General features: G+C 42.3%; 1 protein-coding gene across 2 annotated transcripts in view; it reads right to left on the bottom strand.

Annotated features, from left to right (window-relative positions):
* rtn4r (reticulon 4 receptor) overlaps nt 1–25,656 on the bottom strand; it is a 57,338-nt gene that overhangs the window by 8,261 nt on the left and 23,421 nt on the right. The window contains exon 1 of one of the 2 annotated variants that reach the window (XM_080208209.1): nt 444–1,007. The exons of the other annotated variant lie outside the window; for it this stretch is intronic. Coding sequence (XP_080064335.1) covers nt 444–453 — 10 coding nt within the window. The 5' untranslated portion in view covers nt 454–1,007. Of the gene's footprint in view, nt 1–443; nt 1,008–25,656 lie in introns of those variants that run through there. 2 annotated transcript variants of the gene reach the window in all.

Raw genomic sequence — 25,656 nt, 5'->3', positions numbered from 1 at the left:
CTGTAAAATACCCTCCCCGAATGTCACTTCCAACTTTGCCCTGGGGATTATTCCAGCCCGGGGTGAGGGAGGGAGTGCGAGGGGAAAGGGGTATTTCATCTTTCTGGAGAGGGACGTTATCCAGACCCGCCGCTAACCGGTCTGGAAGACCACTTCTGGCACTGAAGCGGTTACAAGCTCCGGCGGGCGCCCTCCTTACCGACACTTCCACAAAAGTGCCAAGCAATTTATCGCTGCATCTCCGCCCCTCTTTCAATCGGCAAGACTTTCTCCTTTGAATAAATAATTCAGCCGGATTTCTCGACAGGAATTAAACACCCCCCCCACCCCTCACCGATTTATTTAACACCATTCGTTTTAACCCCCAGCGTAAAGTTAGCGGGTGTTGTATCCCTTTGCAGTGCGAAAATAAAGTTAGTTTGGTCAGTGCGAATCTCTCCTACCTTCAGCCATCGTCTTCTTGGTGGTTGCCTTTGCAGGGCTGTTGTTGCTTTCCCAATTTTTTTTTTAAAAAAGACAAGAGGCAGGGAAAGGGGTGTTGTACAGCTGGGCTGGACCTTCCACAGCCCTCGGAGCCAGCAAGAGCCGGGGTGGGGAGGTGGTGCTGATGCAAGGGGGGGAAAGTTAAAGCTGATACCACCACAGTGTGCCGGCAGCGTGGAGAGGGGGCTCTCCCCCTGCGGTCAGCATTACTCCCGAGGCGAGGGCGAGATCCCACACATCAGCGTCCCATGATGCGAGGCATCACACAGGCACAGAAGTCAGCAAAGTCCGATCCATGAGGAGTTTGGAGCGGTGGCTGGGCTGGGAGAGGCGAGCAAGCCCGCAAGTGTGTTTCTCTCTTCTCTCCCTTTTTCTGTACAGCGGGGGTTTTGGGTGGATTTGGGAGAGAGAGAGAGAGAGGAGGCACTGAGCCGCAGTCAGGTCCGGGCGCCGACGATTTGCAAGCTCACGATGCAGAAACAGAATGAATGTTTTATCGAGCTTGTGGGGCGCGTTCACGTGGTCTGACGTGCTGAGAATCTGTCATCAGCATCTTGTGTGTGTGTGTGAGTGTGTGTGAGAGTGAGAGAGGAGGGGACAGGAGGATGCGCCACTCTGTGAGAAAGATTTGGGCGCACAGGGGCATTGGGCAAAGATCCTGCCTGGAACGATGAAGGTTTTAGACACAGGGAGGGAGGGGTTGCTCAATGATTGCAAAGACGAGTTGAAGGAGACTACAGTGCACAGGGACTTTATAAAAGACAATCTGTGTGTAATTGTAATCAATGATTGGAGTTTAGAGTTCCCAGTGTCAGTTATCCCAGGGTCTTCTCTCTCTCTCATACACACGCACACACATTATTTGCAGACAGAAAGCTGCCCAGTGCGAAGAGAGCAGCAATTTCGAAAACAGAGCACTGAGTTCAGTCTGCAGGGTGTGAATTTGCTGCAGTTTGGGTTGAGGTGAGGATGAACCGCACCCCCAGGCAGTGTTGAGAGGAGCCTCACTCACTCACTCGGGATCTGTAATGTTTCTGTGTTTCCATCTCTCTCTCCCTCCCCCTGGGCATTGGCGGTAAGCGCTGGGATTCCTGTTCACGGTGAACCTCCGGATGGACTCGGGACAGAACGGGAAACGGGACAAATGCTTTCACATCTCCAACCCTTCCCGAATGGAGCCCTCCTTACGGAAACTGTTAGGAGAGAGAGTGGTGTATTAAATATAGGGACACGGGAGCAGAGTGGTTATGTTACCGGACTAGGCACTGACTAATGATGCATTATATAGAGATGAGTGCTAATCTCATTACAGCAGCCAGGAATATAAATTCAATTCATTAATTAAATATTTTTTAACAGTGACCGGATCCACCTTCATAGAATCCCAACATTGCAGGAGGCCTTTTGGTCCATCGAGCCTGACCGACAATGACCCCACCCAGGCACTATCCCCATAACCCCACATATTTACCCTGCTAATCTCCCTGATACTAAATGGCCAATCAACCTAATCTGCACATTTTCGGACTCCTAGTTACTTTTACTGAGATCCCTGGTTTGTTCACTAATGCCCTTTGGGGAAGGAAATCTCCCATCCCTGCCGGGCCTGACCTATATGTACCTCCAATCCCAGAGCAATGTTACTGATTCTTAATTGCCATCTGAAGAGGCTCAGTAAGTAGCTCAGTGGTTTCAAAACTGTGACATAAAATCTCTAAGAAGAATAAAACCAGAACATCTGACATGGATCTAAGCATAGGGTTCAGACCTGACAAAGGCATATGCAGGCCAACTGACCCTGCAGATAACCTGCTCATTAACATCTGGGGACTTGTATCAGAAATGTCCCACTGACAGTATCATACTCAGCAAATAATATAGAATCATAGAATCCCTACAGCTCAGAGAGAGGCCATTCAGCCCATCAATCCTGCAACAACAACTATCCCACCTAAGCCCACAACCCTACTCATTTACCCTGTCAACCTTCTTGACATTAGGGGGAAATTGAACATGACCAATCAACCTAACCCACACATCTTTGGATTGTGGGAGGAAACCAGAGCACCCGGAAGAAACCCAGGGAGAACAAACAAACTCCACACAGTCACCCAAGACTGGAATTGAAGCTGGATTCCTGGCACTGTGAGGCAGCAGTGCTGACCACTTGCCACTATGCCACCCAGGTAATACTGCCAACTAAAGCCCCAGTCTTCCACCTAAACATTCCTGGATATGCCCTGTTCCACTGACACCAGTAGAAGTGGTAACACAATGAGGTAATGTCCTTTAGGGAAGGAAATCTGCCATCCTTACCTGGTCTGGCCTACAAGTGATTCCAGACCTGCAGCAATGTGGTTGACTCTCAACTGCCCTCTGAACAAGGGCAATTAGATTTGGGCAGTAACAGCTGGCCAGCCAGCAATGCTGATGCCCTATGAATGAATTAAAAAAAGAGCCAAGAGGGAGTGGCCTTAGGAGTCATCAACATTGACTTTGGACTCCATGAAGTCTAATGGCATCAGATGGAATATGAGCATGAATCCCCTCACTACCATTGTTGACCCGACTTCAGCTGATCAATCAATGCTCCTCAATGTTGAAGAACATTTAGAAGGAGCACTGTGAGTAGCAAGGGTGCAGAATAGACTCCATTAATGAACATCCAGAAGTCACCCCTATTGATTAAACTGATTAAGTCGTAAAGGAATGAGCTGACAAAATGGGACTATTACAAGATGCCATTCTCACTAGGACGTGGAAATTGTCTTTGGGCAGAGGTGATAAACATTGTAGGTTGGTGAGCAAGACAAACCCACCTGTGAATATCTAACAAGTATCCATTAAGCCTCCAGACCTTGTTACAGACTTGATCCAATCATGAACAAAAAAGCTGAGCTCCAGAGGTGAGGTAGATTGATGTAAATTGTCCTTGACATCAAGGCAGCAACAAACCCTAGAATAATGAAGTCATTGGGAATCCAAGGAAACTCTTAGAATCATATGTAAAACAAAGGAATTTGGTTGTGGTTATTGAAGGCCAATCATCACAGCCCCACGAAATCACAAGTATTCCTGAGGGTAATGTGCTAGGCCCAAACATCTTCAGTTGCTTTACGAATGACATTTACTCCATCATAAGGTCAAATAGGTTGCTGATGATTACACAGGGCTCAGTTCCATTCGCAATTTTTCAGATAATTTTTCAGCAGTCCATGTGCATATGTATCATCATCTGGATAACATTCAGGCTTGGGATTATAAATGGCAAGTGATATTCATGGCACATAAGTGCCAGGAAATAACGTCACCCACAAGCGAGAATGTCCCCTAAACATTCAATGGATTATTATAATCAAATCCACCACCAGTAACAATCTGGCATGCTCACAATTGACCAGCAACTTAAATGAATGAGCTTAATAAATACTGTGGCTAGAAAAGCAGATCAGAGGCTACGGGACTTTCTTGACTTTTCAAAGCTTTTCACCACTTACAAGTCAGAAGAGTGTTGGGATACTCTCTGCCTGCTAGACGAGTGTAGACCAACAAGACTTTAAGAAGCTCAGCATCATTCGGTACAAAGGATTCAATTGATTGGAACACCATCCATCACCTTAAACACTAATTCCCTTCAACACCAGTGTACTATGGTTGCAGTGTGCACCATCTCCAAAATGCAGAGTAACAGCTTGCCAAGAAGAGAAGGCTGAGGACAGCATGGAAATTAAAGAGAGCACTTTAAATAGTAAAGTTGGTGTCAGTAATCCTAGTACTAGACAGGTCAAGCAAGAACAGGGCAGAGAGTAAGGGAAGTCTAGATTAAACTGCATTTATTTCAATGCAAGTGGCCTGGCAGGCAAGGCAGATGAACTCACGGCATGGATGGGCACATAGGACTGGGATATTATAGCTATTATTGAAACATGGCTAAGGAAAGGACAGGATTGGCAACTCAATGTTCCAGGGTACAGATGCCATAGGAAAGATAGAACAGGAGGTAAGGGAGGAGGGGGAGTTGCATTTTTGATTATGCAGATCATCACGGTAGTGATGAGAGAAGGGATATTTCAGAGAATTCGCCATTGAGTCTGTATGGGTAGAATTGAGAAATAAGAACTGGGGAAATCACTTCGATAGGATTGTACTATAGGCTCCCAAATAGTCAGCAGGAAATTGAGAAGCATATATGTAAGGAGATTGCAGATAATTCCAAGAAAAATAGGATGGTATTAGTAGTGAACTTTAACATTTCCAAAATTGACTGGGACAGCCACTGCATTAGGGGCTTGAATGGAGAGAAATTTGTTGAATGTATTCAGGAGGAACTTTTCATTCGGTATGTCAATGACCCAACTAGAGTGGCGGCAAAACTTGATCCCCCCCCACCACCACCAACCAGCCCCCACCACCACCACCACCACCACCACCCCACACACACGACCACCACCACCCCCCCTCGGGAAATAAGGAAGTCATGATGTGGATGTGCCAACAGGTGACCTGAGGGTTCACTTTGGTACCAGTGACCATAATTCCGTTAGTTTAAAGATAGCCATGGAGAATGATAGATCTGGTCCAAAAATTAAAATTCTAAATTGGGGCAAGGCCAACTTTGATGATGTCAGACAGGAACTTTCAAAAGTTCATTGAGGGAGCCTGTTGGCAGACAAAGTGATGTCTGGTAAGTGGGAGGCTTTCAAAAGGCTTTTCTGTTAGAGTGAAAAGCAAGAAGTAGGGAACCCTGGATGATCCAAAATATTAAAGTCCTTGTTAAAAAAAGAAAGCATATGACTTGCATAGGCAACTGGGATTAAGTGGATCCCTTAAAGAGTATAGAGGGTGTTGGAGTAGAGTTAAGAGAGAAATCAGGAGGGCAAAAAGGGACACAAGATTGCTTTGGCAGATAACGCAAAGGAGAATCCAAAGAGTTTCTACAAATAGATAGAGGGCAAAAGAGTAATTGGGGAGAGTGTAGGGTCTCTTAAGGATCAAAAAGGTCAACTATGTGCCTATTTATAAAGATGAGTGAGTTCCTAAATGAATATTTCTCATCAGTATTTACAGTTGATAAAGGCATGGCTTTTAGGGAACTTGGGGAAATAAATAGTGATATCTTGAAGAGTGTACATATTACAGAGAAGGATGTGCTGGAAGTCTTAAAGCACATCAGGGTAGGTAAGTCCCCAAGACCTGATGAAGTGTATCCCAGGACGTTGTGGGAGGCTAGGGAGGAAATTAGAGGTCCCCTACGCAAGATATTTGAATCATCAACAACCACAGGTGAAGTTCCTAAAGATTGGAGGGTGACAAATGTTGTACCTCTGTTTAAGAAGGGCTGCAGGGAAAAGCCTGGGAATTACAGGCCAGTAAGCCTAAAGTTTGTAGTGGATAAGTTATTACAAGGTATTCTGAGAGACAGGATCTACAAGCATTTAGGGAGGCAAATATTGATTAAGGACAGTCAGCATGGCTTTGTGAGTGGAAGATCATGTCTCACAAATTTGATTGAATGTTTGAAGGAATAGGCAAGAAGGTAGATGAGAGTTGTGTAGTTGATATTGTCTACATGGACTTTAGCAAGGCCTTTGACAAGGTACCGCATGGTAGGTTGTCGCATAAGGTTAAATCCCAGGGGATCCAGGGTAGACAATTGAATACCAAATTGGCTTGATGACAGAAGCCGGAGGGTAGTTGTAGAGGGTTGTTTTTCAAACTGGAGGCCTGTGACCAGCAGTCTGCCTCAGGGATCAGTGCTGAGTCCACTATTATTTGTCATTTATATTAATGATTTGGATGGGAATTTCGGAGGCATGGTTAGTAAATTTGCAGATGACATCAAGGTCAGTGGCATAGTGGACAGTGAAGAAGATTATCTAGGATTGCAGCACGATCTTGATCCTGGGCTGACGAATGGCAGATGGAGTTTAATTTAGATAAATGCGAGGTGATGCATTTTGGTAGATTGAACCAAGGCAGGACTTACTCAGTTAATAGTAGGGCATTGGGTAAAGTTATGGAACAAAGAAATCTCGGGGTACAGGTTCATAGCTTCTTGAAAGTGGAATCACAGTTGGGCAAGGTGGTGAAAAAAGAATTCAGCATACTTGGTTTCACCTGTCAGAACATTGAATACAAGAATTGGGACTTGATGTTGAAGTTGTACAAAACATTGGTAAGCCACACTTGGAATACTGTGTACAGACCTTGTCACCCTATTATAGAAAACATATTATTAAACTAGAAAGAGTGCAGAAATGATTTACTAGGATGCTACCAGGACTTGTTGGTTTGAATTATAAGGGGAGGCTGGATAAACTAGAACTTTTTTCCCTGGAGTATAGAAGGCTTAGGGGTGATCTTATGGGGGTCCATAAAATAATGAGGGGCATAAATAAGGTAGATAGTCAACACCTTTTCCCAACAGCAGGGGAGTCTAAAACTAGAGTGCATAGGTTTAAAGTGAAAGATACAAAAGGGTCCAGAGGGGCAATGTTTTCACACAAGAGGGTTGTGAGTATCTGGAATGAGTTGCCAGAGGTAGTAATAGAGGCGGGTATAATTGTGTCTTTTAAAAAGTATTTAGACAGTTGCATATGAAACATTGATATAGAGGGATATGGGCCAAATGGGGGAATTGAGACCAGGTTAACAGTTAAAAAATTGGGCAGCATGGGCAAGTTGGGCTGAAGGGTCTATTTCCATGCTGTAAACCTCTATGACTATATGGCTCATTCCATAATTTCTCCCAAATCCAAAACCTCTGCCATCCACAAGGACAGTAAGCACCAATACCACCTCCAAGTCACACATCATCAGCATTGATTCAAAATCCTGGTACTCCCTACCTAACAGCATCAGAGGAATCTCTTCGCCACATAGACTGCAGCAGTTCAAGAAGGTGGCTCAATATCACCTCCTCAAGGGCAATTAGGAATGGATAATAAATGCTAACTTTGCCAGTGACATGCACAACCCATGAATAAATAAATAAAAATAACTCAGTGGTTTACTTGCAAATTAATAATAATCATGTTTGTCTTTGGCTACTGGGACCTAAAGTGTAGAGTGATTCCTTGCTCTCAAAGGATTGCCCCCATAGAGCATTACAAGTGATTTGCAGTAAACGGGGCTTAATGGAGTGTATCACTTGCCAACAGGTTCATGTGCTCAGCCTGAAAGAGGATAAACTGAAACTGGAAAACAAGTCAAAAAACACATTTAAACGGTCCATATCAAAATCCTACTCCAAGTTGATCCTACTAGTTTCAGGACATCCATGCTTCCAGATTGCTACCCTCACCTCTCCAGGATATCAAACTCCTTCAGACCAACTACCCTTTCCAGGGAACCTGCAACCCTCAAGCCACCTACCTCCACCAATGTATTTGCAGAATAGAACCTACTTTGCCTACTTCAAGCTGCCTATCCCCTTCAGAACTCTTAATCTCTGGCTTATGACCTACTTTCCTTATTGCATTCAGATTCTTCTCAGTCCACAACATGGGTAACTGTATCAGCCAGCATTATTTTCAGTATAAAGATCATTATAAATTGTTTTTCTAATAAAGATGATTGTGAGGTTTGTGGTGTTCAAATTGGAGGAATGAAGCTTGCTATTTTAAACCATGGCCCGTGTTGGGAATTAGAAACTCTCTTTCTTCACCAGTTTCTCATCAGAAACACCCTCGGCCAAAAGCCAGACAGGAGAAAATGCCTGTGGCCAAGAATAAGGCCTCTAAGTGAGATCTGTGAGAGACTCCGAATGTCAGCCTGCAAAAGATCCAGACCAGCAGGGCAGATGCAAACTCTAATGTAAACCAACACGCGCTATTTGAGACAGACATCAATAGAGAGTAGCTCACAACTCAAGGACAAAAATCTATCAACTGTTCCATCCCAAAGATAAAGCGACCCACAGATCCTGGGAGGGAAAAGATCTAAGGGTACAAACAGGGAAAAGAAAACAGACTTTTCAGCCAGTCACGTCGCTGTAAAGAGCCAGAACTGCTGAAATGAAAGTGGGATCATTTCAACCAATGATTGTGCCATAGCAGCATGAGATGGTAACGATATACAGCTCATGTGGAAAAATGGTCGGGAATTAGTTCATAGAGAACAAACAAATAGAAGAACATGATTCAACAAAAATGAGCCTTAAGATTAAACCTTGCCTCAGCTGCATGTTTGTCAGGTTTTGTGTCTCTTCCATGTGGAATGTTTGTGTCACATTTGCACCAGATTGGCTCAAATGTCATATTCCTAACACAGAAAAAAACAAAAGTGCAAGTAAACAAATAGCAAACATGGAAACAGCTAACAGCACAATAACCAGCAAGAAGGAAGGGGATCAATGACATTGCTCAGAATATTTTCAATGTCCTCTTCACTGTCATTTTGTTTTGTCAGTAACTTGAGGATATTCTACTAAAAATAAAGGGGTTATATTTCCAGAGAGGTTCGCTAATCTCCTGGCATAGCCTCAGCAGAAAATAAGCTGAAATCAGCAATTTGTATCATTTCTCCAGGTTTTCTACTAACATTCCAGCATAAAATCAGGAAAATCCCCGCAGAAAATCCTGCATCAGGACTCCAATGTAACGCGCACACACACATAATAGAAAACATAATTCAGAACAAATAGTCAAAAGTACCCATAGAGTTAACATTTCTGGCTTTAAGATCTTTCTGATAATATGTTGAACCCCTCTGCAGCATTCCCCTAATCTGGCTGCAGAAACCTGAGCTCACTGAGCTTCCAGACTCGTCTGCGTGTCAATTGAATTGAAGCGTTCAGCAAACTGCATATAATTACACTCTGGTTGCACCAGTGTCACTCTGTGTAAGTACTTGGTTAAAGTATACATTGAGTCTGATGGATAACAATAAATATTCAGGCTAAGGATTACATAATATTTTCAGAAGCTTCATAATTGACAACAAGTATAACTATTCTCAGAACATTGCTAAGATTTACCATTTGGAGAACAATGTCCTCAGCACCTATTGCTGGATACCAAAACTCCAGAAATAATTACTAGAGCCATCCAGCCCCCATATTATTCAATATGCCCCAGTGGATTTTCAGCGCCATTGCGATATAGATTGTAGATATTTGTCCCTCAGTCTGAATGGCCTGTGCATCCGAAGATGCAAAGGGACAAAAACCACGTTCCGACCCTTCCCTCAACTAAGTTAACCTTTTAACTTTCTTCATGTTTTTCTCATCTCTTCACTTGCCCTTTTCTGACCTAGCTTCATGTTGTATTCTGAATCTTCATTCCCTCATAAACGACTCAGCTCTCCACAGCCAAGGTCGTTATTGGCATGCTGACTCTTAGAGAAAATACTTGAGCTGTTTCCACTTTCCACCATGATCCTGTTGCAGTAGCTGTCATCGCAAAGTCCCATCTCAGTGTCTTCCCTTACTGTTCTGACACTTTTTTTCATCTTAGAAAATCTCACCCTCTTTCATTCTTCCAATCTCACCTTTAAAGTCATTTTTTAATGATAGGGATTCTTCCCATTGTGCCACAAGACCTTCTGTGCATGCCATTAAGAAATTTAAATTGTGCTCCCACAATTAGTCTACTGGGACTCTCCACTCAATTATTCAATGCCGCATTGGTTGCAGTTATGCTTTTACTTAACATTAGCAAAAATTAATATATGACAGTACTTAAACAGCAGTTTATGAAATCAACTCCTTTGGTGAGAAGACATGGTCCAGTCTCCATACTGAATACTTACATATGCTTGTTGATCCTCCTTGATGCCACCTTTGGATCCATTACATTGAGAGAAGCTCAAATCTCTGAGGTTATCACTTAAAATTTGGGACTGCTACAAAATTCATTCAATCATAGAGACTGCCTGGACAAAGACTTTGGCCTCCCTTGTTTTCCTTAAGTCTTACTGCAATTTATTTTCTGTTCCTGCAGTTGTTGACTCACCCTATGGACCTTGAAGATAACAACATTTTTAACCATAAAGAAAACTGTTTTGTTTCAACATATTCTTTTCCCTAATTATATCTAAAATTATAGGCTAGCAAACAATATTAATCTGCCATTTTGCAAAGACTAATCTTAAAGTACAATCAAAGGGAATTGTATTTTATTACATTTCAACAAGTAATAAGAGTTCTTTAGTGCAAGTACTCAAAGCTAGAGAAGAAATAAAAAGTAACAATAAAAGTAAAGTGCTTTCATAGCATCCCTACAATGCAGAAGGAGGTCATTTGGCCCATCAAGTCTGTACCAATAACAGTTCTTCCCAGGTGCTATCTCTGTAATCCCACATATTGATTCTGCTAATTCCCTTGACACTAAATGTCAATTTAGCAATCCACCTAACCTGCACTTCCTTAGAGTGTGGGAGGAAACTGGGACACCCAGAGGAAGCGCACACAGCCACAGGGAGATCGTGCAAACTCCCAAACTCCACATGAACAGTGACCCGAGGCCAGAATTACACCTTGATCTCTCGCTGTGTGGCAGCAGTGCTAACCACTGTGCCTCCTCCATGTGTTTCTCTCGTCTCTTCGCTTGCCCTTTTCTGACCTAGCTTCATGTTGTATTCTGAATCTTCAATCCTTCATAAATAACTCGGCTGTCCATAGCCAAGTTTGTTATTGGTATGCTGACTCTTACCTGCACAGAGTGAGGAGATTCAGGTGAGAAGCTGCACTGACAAAACAGTTGGGATTTAGAACAGTTCTCCCACCAATTCAGCAATTTTGGGAGAATCGCAGCCATGGTTTCATCAACTGTTCAGTTGCATTCAACTCCTCTTTTTCCTTCCCCCAAAACATTGGGATCTTCATGCTGATTTTTGAAGGAAAGGATTGACTTGGAGATTTCTTTTTCAGTCTGCTCGGTGGCACAGCACATGCTCTTTGAATATTTTCAGAATCCTACATGATAAAAGCAGACTTTTGCTCAAGCATTAGAAGCCAAAGGAACTCATTTTAAACAGGAGGAATGATGACCACAGGACAACAGTAAAAACCTTGATTCATATATAATGTAAATGGAATTTGATGTGAATTTAAGTTGCATGTTGATGAAATAAATGATTTACATTCGAGAAAGGTGCCTCTCAAATTAAGAGAGGGGAGGAATGTGATGGGCAGAGAGTGGATATGAAAATACAGGAATTGAAGGGAAATTATTTTTTGTTTCTTTGTTTGACATTAAACTTTGTCTTCATTTAGTTTTATTTGAATATTTGCCATCATACTATAGTTTCCTGACATCTTTAAATCAGAATATTACTTTTTATAAATGCGGTTAAATCATTGTTCATTCCAGTGCTATATTGGTTAAGTATAGGCGGATCATATAATTAATCTGGACTGTGTAAATTAAATTCCATTTACATTATATGAATCAAGATTTTTACTGACGTCTAATGAGCATAATTCCTCCTATTTACTGTAAGGGCCATTGGCTTCTGGTGACTGAGCCAGATTCTAATTTTATTATGTAGGATTCTGTAATTTTTTGGGGGGTTCTTGGGGATTGAAAGCAGCGATTCTGCTAATTTTCCAGCAGAACAATGACTCTGGGGTGTTCAACGTAATTTCTTTTCAGTGCATATGTCACTGCAGTTTAATATTGACATATTGGAAAAATAAGATTTCATCCGTACCAGATCTCTTTCAGCACAGCATCTCACAATGAATTGCTTTCAATTGTATTAATTGTTGCATCGAAGGCTGGCATGGCAGCCAATTTGTATTCAGGAAGTTCCCACAAATAGTAAACTAGAATTCTAGTACCCACAGAAGAAGGCCATTCTGCTCATCAAGCCTGTGTTGGCTCTTTGCTATCTGTTGTATGTTGATTACACTGGCATAGGTATGTCTGAGCAATAACTGGTTTAATGGTTTAACATAACCATACACAGCTATACAAGAGTATAAGTGTTAATCAGTCTAAGCCATGAGCTTTCTCCTTCTGGACTCTTGGTTGTGTGCCCATTTCATCATTATGTGGGCAATGCTGTTTCTCCAGCCCCACACATTAACATCTTCAACACTTATATTACAGCATCCAATTTATCCAACTCTTCTGCTCTTAGCACATAGCTTTGTAAGTGTTTTTTCTTCAAGTATATATCCAATACTTCATTTAATGTTACTGCTCAATCAGCTTGCACAACCCTTTCAGGCACTGCATTGCAGATCACAGTATCACAGAGTGTGTTGGGGACCAGAGACGTCCATTTGATTGGCAAATGATTATGCTTGGCAATGCGCTGCAGTGGCTTGTCATTGTCCTCTGCAGAATGGCTGACCAGCAAACACTCCCGCTCTTACCACTTGCTGTATTTGAAGGGTTCACAGACTAATATTCAACCTGTTTGGCCATGTTATGATCAAGTCCTACAGTGAAACTTGAACCCAGAGTTTCTGACCCAGAGGTAGAATGGTGACCATTGCACCACAATGCCTCCCAATCACAATAACATCACTGTGTAAAAGTTTTTTTCCACAGGATGTGAGTATCACTGGCTAAACCAGCAGTTATTGCTCTTGAGAAGGCAGTGGTAAGTTGCAGCTAATGTAATGTAAATAAACCCACAGTGCTGTTGGGAAATAAATTCAAGTGACAGTAAAGAACAGTGATATTGTTCCATGCCAGAATGGTGTGTGGTTTGGAGGAGAACTTGTAGGTAGTGGTATTTCTACCTATCTGCTGCCCTTCTTGCCAGCAGAGATTATGGGTTTGGCTGTCAAAGAAGCTTTGGTGAGGTGCTGCCGTGCAACTTGTAACTGCGTGTTGGTGGTGGGGGAAGTGAATGTTGAAGATGATGGATAGGGTTCCAATCAAACGGGCTGCTTTTTCCTGGATAGTGTCAAGTTTCTTGAGCATTGTTGGAGCTGCATTCATCCAGACAAGTGGACAGTATTTCATCACACTCTTGACTTGACCCTTGTAGATATTGGCACTGGTGAGTCAGAATGTGAGTTTTGTAGAATTCCCAGCCTCTGACCTTCTTTATCAGCCATGGTATTTATATGGCTAGTCCAGTTCAGTTTCTGATCAATCCTAGCTCCCAGGCTGTTGGAGATGGTCATTGCCTGGCACTTGTGTGGTGCAAATATTACTTGCAACTTATCATCGCAAACCTGAATTTTGGCCAGGTGTTGCTGAATAGTGACACAGACTGCTTTAGTGTCTGAGGAGTTGTGAATTTAGAATTAAAATTGAATATTGTAGAATCATCACTTCTGATCTTATGATAGAGGGAAGATTAATAATGAAGCAGCTGAATATAGTTGGACCTTGGGCGCTACTCCAAGGAATTCCTGCAATAATGTCCTGGGATTGAGATGATTGACCTCAAATAGCCATGACCATCTTCCTTTGTGTTAGATATGACTCCAATAGGTGGTAATTTTCCCCCGATTCCCACTGACTCCTGTTTTGCTCGGGCTCCTTGATGCCAAACACAGTTTAATGCTATCTTGAGGTCAAGGGCAAACAGTTTCACTCCACTTCCTGCATTCAACCCTTTTGATGTGGAGATACCGGCATTGGACTGGGCTAAACACAGGAAGAAGTCTCACACCATTGTGGATAGGAATAATTATTGAGCCTCTTATTGCTTCTGAATCTTTTGCCTATCACCTTAAAATGTGTCCTCTGGTATACTGATCCTTCTGCCACTGGAATCAAGTTCTGATCACAAACAAGACATATAAAGACACAAACTCATAAGAAAGAGTTTGTGTCTTTATATGCCCTGTTTGTGATCAGAACTCCCACCCACCTGGCAAAGGAACAGCCAGTTCCAAAAGCTAGTGGAGTTTACTACAAATAAACCTGTTGGTTTTCAACCTGGTGTTGTGAGACTTCTTACTGTGTTCAACTCTTTTGTCTATTTTTGGAGCAAGGCTGTAATAAGGTCAGGGGTTGAGTGGCCTTGGTGGAACCCAAACTGAGCCTCAGTGAGCAGGTTACTTCTGAGCAAGTACTGCTCTGCAGCATGGTCAATGATACCTTCCATTGTTTAGCTGATGATCGAGAGTAGAATGATGGGACAGCAATTGGCTGGATTGGATATATCCTGCTTTCTGTGTACGAGGCATATCTAGGCAATTTTTCATTTTTTCATAGAATCATAGAATCCCTACATTCCTGAAGAGGACAGTTGGCCCATCAAGCCTGCACCAACTCTCTTACTAAGGCCCAAGACCCCACTGTGTTCCTGTAACCCCACACATTTCCCATAGCTAATCCCCCTAACACTACACATCTTGGGACACTAAGGGGCAATTTAGTATGGCCAATCTGCGTAACCTGCACATCTTTAGACTGTGGAAAGAAACCAGAGCACTTACAGGAAATCCATGCCGACACAAGGAGAATGGTTATGTGGAGTTTGTAAAGTCATCCAAGGCTGGAATTGAACTTGGGTCCCTGGAGCTGCAAGACAGCACTGTGCCACCAGGTGCCAGTGTTGTAGCTGCATTGGAACAGTTTGCCTAGGGGTGTGGCTAGTTCTGGAACACAAGTCCTCAGTACTATTGCCGGAATGTTGTCAGGGACAAGACTCTTTGTGGTATCCAATGACTTCAGCCATTTCTTGATATCATGTGGTATGAATCGAATTGGCTGAAGACTGCCATCTGGAGGAGGCAGAAGTGGATCATCCACTGCATTGGGGCTGAAAATGGTTGCAAATGTTTCAACCTTGTCTTTTGCACTTAAAAGCTTGACTGCCCCACCATTGTGGATAGGAATAATTATTGAGCCTCTTATTGCTTCTGAATCTTTTGCCAATCATCTTAAAATGTGTCCTCTGGTATACTGACCCTTCTGCCACTGGAATCAAGTTTCTCCTTACTTCCTACATAAAACCAGTCATGATTTTGAACCCCTTTCTCCAATCTCCTCTTTAGCCTCTCTGCTGTAAGGAGAACAGTCTGCATTTTTACTCTCTTCCACCTAACTTCATCTTGGTGTCATTCAGCAAATGTAAGATTCTTTTGCACTTTATCCAAGGCCTTAATGTCCTTCCTGAATTGTGGTGGTCAGACTCAAATACAATATTTTAACTGAAGCCTAATCTGTCTTTTATAAACATTTCCCCAAACTCAGGCTCCGCCCTCTAACCCCCATTTCATCTATAAGAAATAATATTAATTGACAAATTTGTCCCCTGATATAATCCACAAAATACTATGGGGAGGGGGAGAATAATAGACCTCTTTCATGCATCTCTCATCTCTCCCAAAGCCCTAGCTTTTGTACTTGTTTCTTCTATTAGTAGATCCCATATGCTTTATTAACAACCTCTTCAGCTTGAATTCCTACCTTCAAAGATGTTTGTGTGCACATCCCCAACTTTCATTGTTCTTCCCCTCTGTTAAATAGCATTTAAATTGCCATGCTTCATATTAACTTATGTACCAACATGTATCATTTCACAGTTTGGTACATTCAATTTCATTGGCTATGCATCTGCCCATTTGACAAGTCCGTCAATATTCTCCTGAAGTCAAGAGCCTTCCCCTTATTGTTAACTATGCTTCCAAGATGAGTATCATCTGCTGCTACATATGCCTTGTCTCAATCATAAATCTACACCAAATGACTAGTGGTTCTTATGCTAACTGCAGTGGGTTCTAATACCAACCAATCAGTGTGTACCTCCCTCTGGTCTGAGAAGCAACTGTTCACCACAAATTTCTGCTTTCTGTTCCTTAACAATTTTTTTTACTGTCCATCTAATCCTGTGTACTTTAATTTAGCTAGCAAATCTATTACCTGGTACTTTTGCGAACCATCTTTCGAAAGTTCATAAACATAGCATCAACCATACAACCCTATTCGATCATTGCCACTACTTTATCAACGAACCTGATCCAATTAGTCAGAAAGGACTTGCCTTCATCAAATCCTAGCTGACTTTTATTTGTTAGTCCAGACTATCACAAATGCCAATTAATTTTCTCGTGGTGCTTCCACTACAAAGGTTTGGCTGACTGGTCTGTAGTTCCTGGATTAATCCTTCTCTCCTTTGTAAGCAGGGGTGCAACATTTGCAATGAAATCCATGAACACAGTCCCATATTCGAAGAGGATTGATCAAAGCTTCTGCACTTTTCAGTTTATTTTCCTCAGTGACCCTTAGTAACCAGGTGACTTTTCTACTTTGAGAATTGCAAAACTCTTAAGCTTCTCATTTTAATGTACTTAATCTAGTCCAATATCACTACTGCCTCCTCCTTTAATGCTACATTAGCACTGTCCTCTTCCCAAGTGAGTATCTCAGCCATATCATCGGCCTTCGGCCCGTTCACCCTACACATATTAATAAAATAGTATTTGTTTTCTTTTCTTGTAAGATGTTAATTCCTCTTTTCACAATCCCTCTTTGCCTTTCCTAGTCTCTTTCCTTTTCATTTCCTCTCTGCATATTCAATATTCAACTTGATTCTCTAAGACTTGAAGAATTGGAAGATTTAAAAATATTTCCTATTTTGGGTGTTTAATAAATGGAGTACTTAACAGATAAAAGTTAGTGTTCTTCAGACCCCTTGGGAGGAATCTTTTGGTCCCAGCAGCAGTGGGAAGCATGGCAGATAGGGGGATGTTAGTGTGAACTATCTGTTCTTGGGACTCTGAATTCAGGTCGAGCTTCCACATGAACAATGTCAGGAAGACCTTTTGCATATATTTGACATTGATGCATTGATGACATTGATATACTCATTAAAAGACGACCTTGTTGGAGCTAGCACTGAATTAAAGTTCTCCACAGTGAGAAACTAGAACATTCAGTTTTATGACTGCCTCTAAGTGGCACAGACCTGTGAGCTTCACTTCATCAATGACTCTGAAATAAATAGATGTTGATTTTCCCTATCTTTACGACTGTTGTTGAGGATACTTGATGCTTGTATCACAGAAGGCAAGACCAGCAGAAATGGGGGTATGTGGGAATGAGTTGTGAGGGGTGGGGCAGGGGGGCGGAGTTGGGGGTGGGGGTTGGTGGTAGAGAGCCATGGTGTGGAACACAAGCAGGGGAAGATGAGGCAGGACTGAGGGGTGGGATTCAGACAAGCCATGTGTGGATGCCATTACATGGGCATGATGTGGCAGACGTGCCCATGACAACGTCATAGCTACAGGATTTCAAGAGGAATAAGGTGAAGGCAAGTTTTCATGATCAGAGTTATCTTCAGACTTCGATGCAAGGGATACAAAGAACTTTAAACGTCAGCATCAACATGCCTGGAAAGGTCATCAATCTCACGGTGATCACTGAGGTAGCATAAGTCACCTTCAACTCTAAGGATGGGGTCAGCTTTGGAAGGCACAGTAGCTTAGGGAACATTTGGCCATTGTGGAATGTGATAAGCACTTCACTAGTGCAGCTCCTTAAGCAAATAGTAAAGCCCTTTCAACCATGACATCAACAGGTCAGTGGGCATAGCAGCCTTCAAGTGGCTGAAACACCATTGTACACATGGATGCACTCTTATCAATAGGATGGCAGCTTAGCAAGGCAGTGCTAAGAGGAAAAACATTCATCAATGGTTAGCATTTGACCATCTCAAGAGGGAGCAACATCCAGACGGCAACATGTCTCAAAACACCAGCTCTCATGCATGAATAATGCAGAAGCCTCATCCTGCGACTGATCTACAGGATGCCATCAGACATCAGGATGCAATGGCTTGTTACTTGACCGCGTGCACCCAAAGCTGCGAGTTATGTTCAAATTGTCAGCACAGAGAGTGGCTCAGCAGGACCCTCGTTTGGTTTTTGACGCCCATTCATGACCCTGCATTTGTTGAAAGCCTGTTAAGTTTACATCCTGCTTTGTCTTGGTATTTTGGAGGTATATGGCCAAGTCAATATTGACACAGCAGCTCATGATATCTCCTTCCCTTCATAGATGCTGCTGCGCAGGAAGCATCACTTCCACACCATCATGGTCTTCAATTCTGTCCAGCAGAGTAAGGCCAATCCTTTCCATCTATGCCAAGACAATGAGTGCGCAGTAATGCCATGTATTCTACATTGATTTGTATGCTATGCCTTTACAGAAGAACTCAGTGAAACACTGCTAGGCGCCCATTCAGGAGCAAAGTGCCATTCTCACAGTAAGTAGGATGAGCTCCTTACATCACATGCTCTGGCAAATATTTCAAATGTCACCAAGTGGAACCTTTTCAATCTCTCAGTGTCACGCATAGGGAGAGCAGGAACTAATAAAGGACTAAAATTCAGGCGCAAATGCAGAGACAAAAAATAGGGTGGCATGAAAGGTTATGACGCTTGATGATGAATACGACTTTTTCTCATAACTTATGTAATATGTCTGTTGAGGCAGAAGTCCCTTCATCCCTTTATTTACAAACTCTGACAGCACTACACAGAGCATTAGCAGTCTATCTCCAGAGGTGTCACAGGAACTGACACTCCCAGTTAAATATGAGCCAAAATCTCCCTGATTGGCCCATCAATTGGCTTCTTAATCAGGGAGTTCATACTCCAATAGGCCAACATCAATGGCCTGGTTGAAGTCATTACAACTTAGTCATAATGTGCTTTGTCCACATCATGCTCACATATGTAGTGCCTGTGTTCACATCACAGATGTGGAAATAAAGACAATCCATTGTGATGAGATTGAGTGAGACTTACTGGAACTGAGGATCCAGCTGGGAGATAACTGGGGAGAGGGAGATGTGTGGTTATTTTGAATGGACATGGGATCTTGCATCAGATCAATTAACTGTCTAATACCTGAGACTTGGAGAGGGATAAATATGAAATATGCTTACAATAGCATAAATGTTATACAATGAATGAACACCTGTGCCACATTGTCTGTTCAAGACCTCTTAATTTCTTTAACCTTATTGCCATGTCTAGGTACTGTCCCAATATCTGTAGCAGAGATGAAGGCAGACTACTGACTACTATGACCTGAAATGAACTTGGCAGACATCCTCTTGAGATCCTCTTGAGATCTTAGATCTTGAGAGCCCTGGTCTGCTAAAGGTTTTCAGTTTTCTGCTTACACCTCACCTAGTCTCCAAAGTGGGAAATTCTACCCTTAGACTTCGGTGCAGAAGATTCTGCAATTGTGTACCACTGCTAGATTCTTTTAGCTTGACTGCATTCACTACAGACAAAGTATCTGTATCCCTGGACATGACAGAACACAGGGATTTTTTTCCCAAAGTTTGTTCCATAGAACCCCAGCGGTACTGAAGGAGGTCATTCAGCCCATCAAGTCTACGCTGACTACAATCCCACCCAGGCCCATATTCATGCAACCCCACACATTTACTTTGATAATTCCCCCCAGCACTAAGGTCAATTTAGCATGGCCAATCCACCTAACCCGCACATCTTTGGACTGTGGGAGGAAATCGGAGCACTCAGAGGAAACCCTCACAGACACAGGGAGAAAGTACAAACTTTTCACTGACAATAACCCAAGGCCGGAATTGAACCCGGGTCCCTGGCTCTGTAAGGCTGCAGTGCTAACCACTGTGCCACCGTGCTGCCCCATTTCACAACCTATCAATTAATGAGCAACATTGGGAATGCATTCTGTGATGTTTCACTGTCTTGAACTTAAATAGATGAGTACATTGGATAGGCATGCCTTCTATTCTCATGCATGTTATTTTGTGTGCTGCTTTGGGAGATACAGGCAGAGACTACTGGATAGTGATAGTTGGGAGGGCTGGTGGGATAGGGGCAATCCGATGGGTAGCAGTGATCAGCGGTTGCAGGTGGGTACTGGTAAAGGGCAGACCTGTGTACAATGTTCAAATTATGGTATAAATTCAAGAGATATTGATATTGACACATTTATCAGAGAATGTACTTTGGACTATGGCTAGAGGAGGTTCACGATAAGCCTGGCAACTGATATCTGAGAATCCAGATCTGGTATACTGTTACAAAATTACTTTGCTATAGAGACATTCATTTCATACAATAAAGCAAAATTGAGTGCAAGCTTTTAGAAACAAGAGATGAGCACACCTACATGTTGAGGTTCGATAGATTGAGGTTTGATATACAGTAATAAAAGACAATATAAGAAACAATTATTTATGGATAGTTCTATATGTGCCTTCATATTTAAATCACTTCGGCATGTACCCATAATTACATATTGTTTTCAGCAGAGTACTTGTTTATTTTTATTACCAATCTAGTAATGGGTTTTTTGACCAATATAAAATTTAAAATTAGCAAAAGGATCTTCTTTATTTGCAGTTTGAACAAAATGTAACATTGAACAAATAATATATTACTATATTTTCTTAGGAAGCAGCAGTTTACTCTTCAATCAGAGGATATTTTGAATAAACATCACTGAACGAACATTAGTCCAAGTGGCAATTGAATAAATGGTGATGATCTGACCGAACGTATTGTGTTTGTATACTATGAGAATAAAATTCCAACGTATATTAGGAGGAAGGAAAGTTTTGAAATCTTTTTTCAGGATGGAGTAATATGATGATGGACATTTTGAGTCTTTATCTATTTGCATAATTATTCTTACGAATGGCAGACTTTTAAAATCAAATTTCTGTGCTATGGGTCGGACTTGAGTGTTAATGCCACATTGTTATAGGATTGAACTCTGTCCTGATCAGCGTAGGTGAGTATTTCTATCATGGTCAGCCATATTTGTTTGATACAGTACTGTGGTTTTACTAATGGAATGATAGATGAACATTCTTTCATCCAATGACATGCTGCCTAAATATCAAGTAGTGTGAAGAATCAGAAAATAAGAGTTTTAAATCACTGCACCTTCTGACATATTATGGGCCTAAATTACCTTAAAGACCAGCTGAATGTTCTGGAAAGAGGCAGGAAGCAAAGACTAGGCCATGATTGACTCTGCACTTTCCTAGTCATTCCTGTAAGGGCAGAACCTTCATCTGCCTTTCACAGCACAAATGGCTAGTAAATAGTCAGGGCCGTATTTGAGAACCTTGGGGTAAGTAATACACCAAGCCGGTTACAACAAAAAACATATTTACATAGGATCTTTAAACAAAATATCCCTATTCACTTTACAGGAATGTTTCAAAAGTAGGACACTGAGCCACTGACACTAAGAGAGGTCTGAGCGTGTGTATATGGGTGAAAGAGGGGTGTGTGTGTATGGGTGAGAAAGAGCAGTGAGTGTGTATGGCTGAGAGAGAGGGGTGAGTGTGTATGGGTGAGAGAGAGGAGTGAGTGTGTATGGGTGAGAGAGAGGGGTGAGTGTGTATGGGTGAGAGAGAGGGGTGAGTGTATATGGGTGAGAGAGAGGGGTGAGTGTGTATGGGTGAGAGAGAGGGGTGAGTGTGTATGGGTGAGAGAGAGGAGTGAGTGTGTATGGGTGAGAGAGAGGAGTGAGTGTGTATGGGTGAGAGAGAGGGGTGAGTGTGTATGGGTGAGAGAGAGGGGTGAGTGTGTATGGCTGAGAGAGAGGGGTGAGTGTGTATGGGTGAGAAAGAGCAGTGAGTGTGTATAGTGAGAAAGAGCAGTGAGTGTGTATGGGTGAGAGAGAGGAGTGAGTGTGTATGGGTGAGAGAGAGGGGTGAGTGTGTATGGGTGAGAAAGAGCGGTGAGTGTGTATGGGTGAGAAAGAGCAGTGAGTGTGTATGGGTGAGAGAGAGGGGTGAGTGTGTATGGGTGAGAAAGAGGGTGAGTGTGTATGGGTGAGAGAGAGGGGTGAGTGTGTATGAGTGAGAAAGAGCGGTGAGTGTGTATGGGTGAGAAAGAGCAGTGAGTGTGTATGGGTGAGAGAGAGGGGTGAGTGTGTATGGGTGAGAAAGAGGGTGAGTGTGTATGGGTGAGAAAGAGCAGTGAGTGTGTATGGGTGAGAGAGAGGAGTGAGTGTGTATGGGTGAGAAAGAGGGTGAGTGTGTATGGGTGAGAGAGAGGGGTGAGTGTGTATGGGTGAGAGAGAGGGGTGAGTGTGTATGGGTGAGAGAGAGGGGTGAGTGTATATGGGTGAGAGAGAGGGGTGAGTGTGTGTGGGTGAGAGAGAGGGGTGAGTGTGTATGGGTGAGAGAGAAGGGTGAGTGTGTATGGGTGAGAGAGAGGGGTGAGTGTGTATGGGTGAGAGAGAGGAGTGAGTGTGTATGGGTGAGAGAGAGGGGTGAGAGTATATGGGTGAGAGAGAGGGGTGAGTGTGTGTGGGTGAGAGAGAGGGGTGAGTGTGTATGGGTGAGAGAGAAGGGTGAGTGTGTATGGGTGAGAAAGAGCAGTGAGTGTGTATGGGTGAGAGAGATAGTGTGTACATGTGTGGAATGAAGCACCCCTTATGTTAAACAAAATTATGAGCAAAAGAAGCAGCATCATCCTCCAAGTAAGACCACAAAATGAAGGTATGACTTTGGTATTTGTTGAATAAGGGAACTTTTAAATGACAACAAATACGTACATATAAGAAATAGAAAATACTTTTATCAATTTGTTTTTCTATGTTTGTACCTATTGCACAAATACAATCAATTCTTTGTGGTTTAACTCTTTAACCTCATGAGAGTGTTTATTATGAGCTCCATCAGAACTCTGGGAAGGTCAAAAAGATTCTCTGACTGGAAAAGGTCGGGAAGCCCTCACTTAAAGGATTGGAATCCTTTCCCGCCTGAACCATTTTTTCAGTTGCTAGTCAATATAAATCTTAGCTTTAGACATACCACTTAAGTAGAGCTTTTTTATTAAGGAACCTGCAAATTCTTCCAACATGCCAATGGCTGGTGGTAAGAGTGGGAAACACTCTTGGTCAGTTATGCTTGTTGTGGAGTGGCTCCCTTAAGCTATATGAGCCTTTGGCAACAGACTAGTGACCTGTTCTGGGAATTACTAGGAATGAAAGCAGATGAAAGTCTGCCTTAGTGCACCCCTAGGTGTGGGATGAGAATTAGAATAAAAGTTCAACCACGTGTATGAAATGATTTGCATATTGCCTGTTAAGTTTAACCTCCCAAACCATTAAACTTTAAAAGGAATTATTTATACCACTTTTTGCTCAAAGCACTGAACTGTATTCCTGCAAGTGCGAAGAAAATACAGGAGCTGGAATGACAATATTTATGATTAGAGATCTATCTGGAATTGAATGAAGAACTTGTTAAAATAGATAGCCAGAAGCTGGTGCATGTGTTCCAGTTTGTGTAATACAGAATGAGTATTATTTGTGATTTTAAGATTCCTGAGATGATGCTTATATTCTGAACAGTCTGCTTATTGGATATTTAAGCTGGCAGTACAGATGACTTATCTTGAATCCATACCTGACTGAATAGCAGAGCTAACTGAAAGAGAGTGAGCATACAATACAACTTATACATAGAAACAGATAATTTTGCAATGGAAGGTTATGACGTCTCTCTCACAGATGTGGCAAGCCCTGGGCCTGCTCTTTAACCAAAAGGAAAATCACTGGAAAATCTCAGAAGGTCTGGCAGCGTCTGAAAGGAGAGAAAAGAGCTGATGTTTCAAGTCCAGATGACCCTTCGTCAAAGCTAAAAGGGTCATAGCTGAAACAGGGCAAAGGGTCATGTGGACTTGACATGGCAACTCTTTTCTCTTCTTACAGATGCTGCCAGACCTGCTGAGATTTTCCAGCATTTTCTCTTTTGTTTTCGGATTCTAGCATCCGCAGTAATTTGCTTTAATTTTATGGACATGCTCGTTGGTCAGTCCAAAATTTGTCAGTCTTCCACTGCAAAGAGTTGTCCCCAACCGGGTGTTGCAGAGTGGCATATTCCAGAGCACAGGACTACATGCTGGGGGACGCACTAAAGCTTGGGATGGCAGCCACAGAGGTGTAATGGGGAAAGACCTTTCAACCATCGTATACTAAGGGAAGGGGAATTGCATAGAATCCCCTCGGGCTATATGACTCACATTGAATGTATACGTAGAATATCATGTACATCACAATTGTATTGAAGCACTTCAGAGTGCAACTTGATCTATATAGACTCACTTTCCAACCATTCTTCATATTCCAATCTGTAATTATCTTGTAATTTGTGTCTTTACCTATATGCCATGTTTGTGAAACGACCTCTCTGCTCACCTGATGAAGCTCATGATTCCAAATAAACCTGTTGGATTTTAATCTGGTGTTGTGAGACTCCTTACTGTGCTGACAACGTAAATATCTTTGCATCATTTGTAATGAGCATTTTGAAATGTCTGTAAGGTTTCTTTGACTCTACTGATTCAGACTGCAAGATGATAGATATAAAAAACTTGAATATTATTGCACTTTCTCAGATGGTCATTTTGTAATGTTTGCAATGTTCTTTCAGCTATTTTATGAGTAAAGTAGATCCTTGCACAAAAAGGGTAAGCCTGAACATGTCCTCATTTAACATTCGGACTCTCTACCTAGCAGGTAGCTCCAGATATGACCACAACTGAGAACTCTGGCTGATTTTTATTTTTCTCTCTCCCTCATTTCCTGATAGGGCAGTTGCAAAGCTTTACTATCATCTCAACTAAATGAGTTCATCAGGAGCAAGATAGTTTGCCGGGGCTGACATGGCTGGAACGGGAGGTTTTAATTTGCCAGTTTGAACCTTCATCACCGCTCTGACACTAGCGAGTGTGGGTTCACAAGACGTATCCCTGTATCGTTCTGCCAGTGTGTACAGGCTGCTCTGTGAGATAGGTGGAAATTCATCAAATCGTTATAGGCAATGCCAAGAATAATGATTGAAAACAGTAAATGATAGATGTCTTCATGGTGCTGTTGGGTAATGAGTTCACTGAGGGGATAAAAAAAAGTCAAAGTAAACATCTTCACCTAGATTTTGGGAGATTGTAGGTTATTCTGTGCACTTGGAAAATTTGAAGATTTTAAGCTGGGATCAAGTCCTCTTAATATGTATTATTATCACTTGAATACAGTCTGTTGTTCAACACCATATTATGGTCAGAAGAGCTACAGATAAATGTGACTCAACCTGAAGTTAAAGTTTTATTTATTAGTCACAAGTAGGCTTAACTCACACTATAACGAAGCTACTGTGAAAATCCCCCAGTTGCCACACTCTGGCGCCTGTTCGACTACACTGTGGGAGAGTTTAGCAGGGCCAATTCACCTAAACTGCACATCTTTGGACTGTGGGAGGAAACCGGAGCACTCAGTGGAAACCCACACA

This window comes from Carcharhinus amblyrhynchos, chromosome 20, assembly GCF_965287045.1.
Source record: "Carcharhinus amblyrhynchos chromosome 20, sCarAmb.v2.hapA, whole genome shotgun sequence".
In the NCBI taxonomy this organism is placed as follows: Eukaryota; Metazoa; Chordata; class Chondrichthyes; order Carcharhiniformes; family Carcharhinidae; genus Carcharhinus; species Carcharhinus amblyrhynchos.
This window is presented reverse-complemented; position numbering and strand designations above follow the sequence as displayed.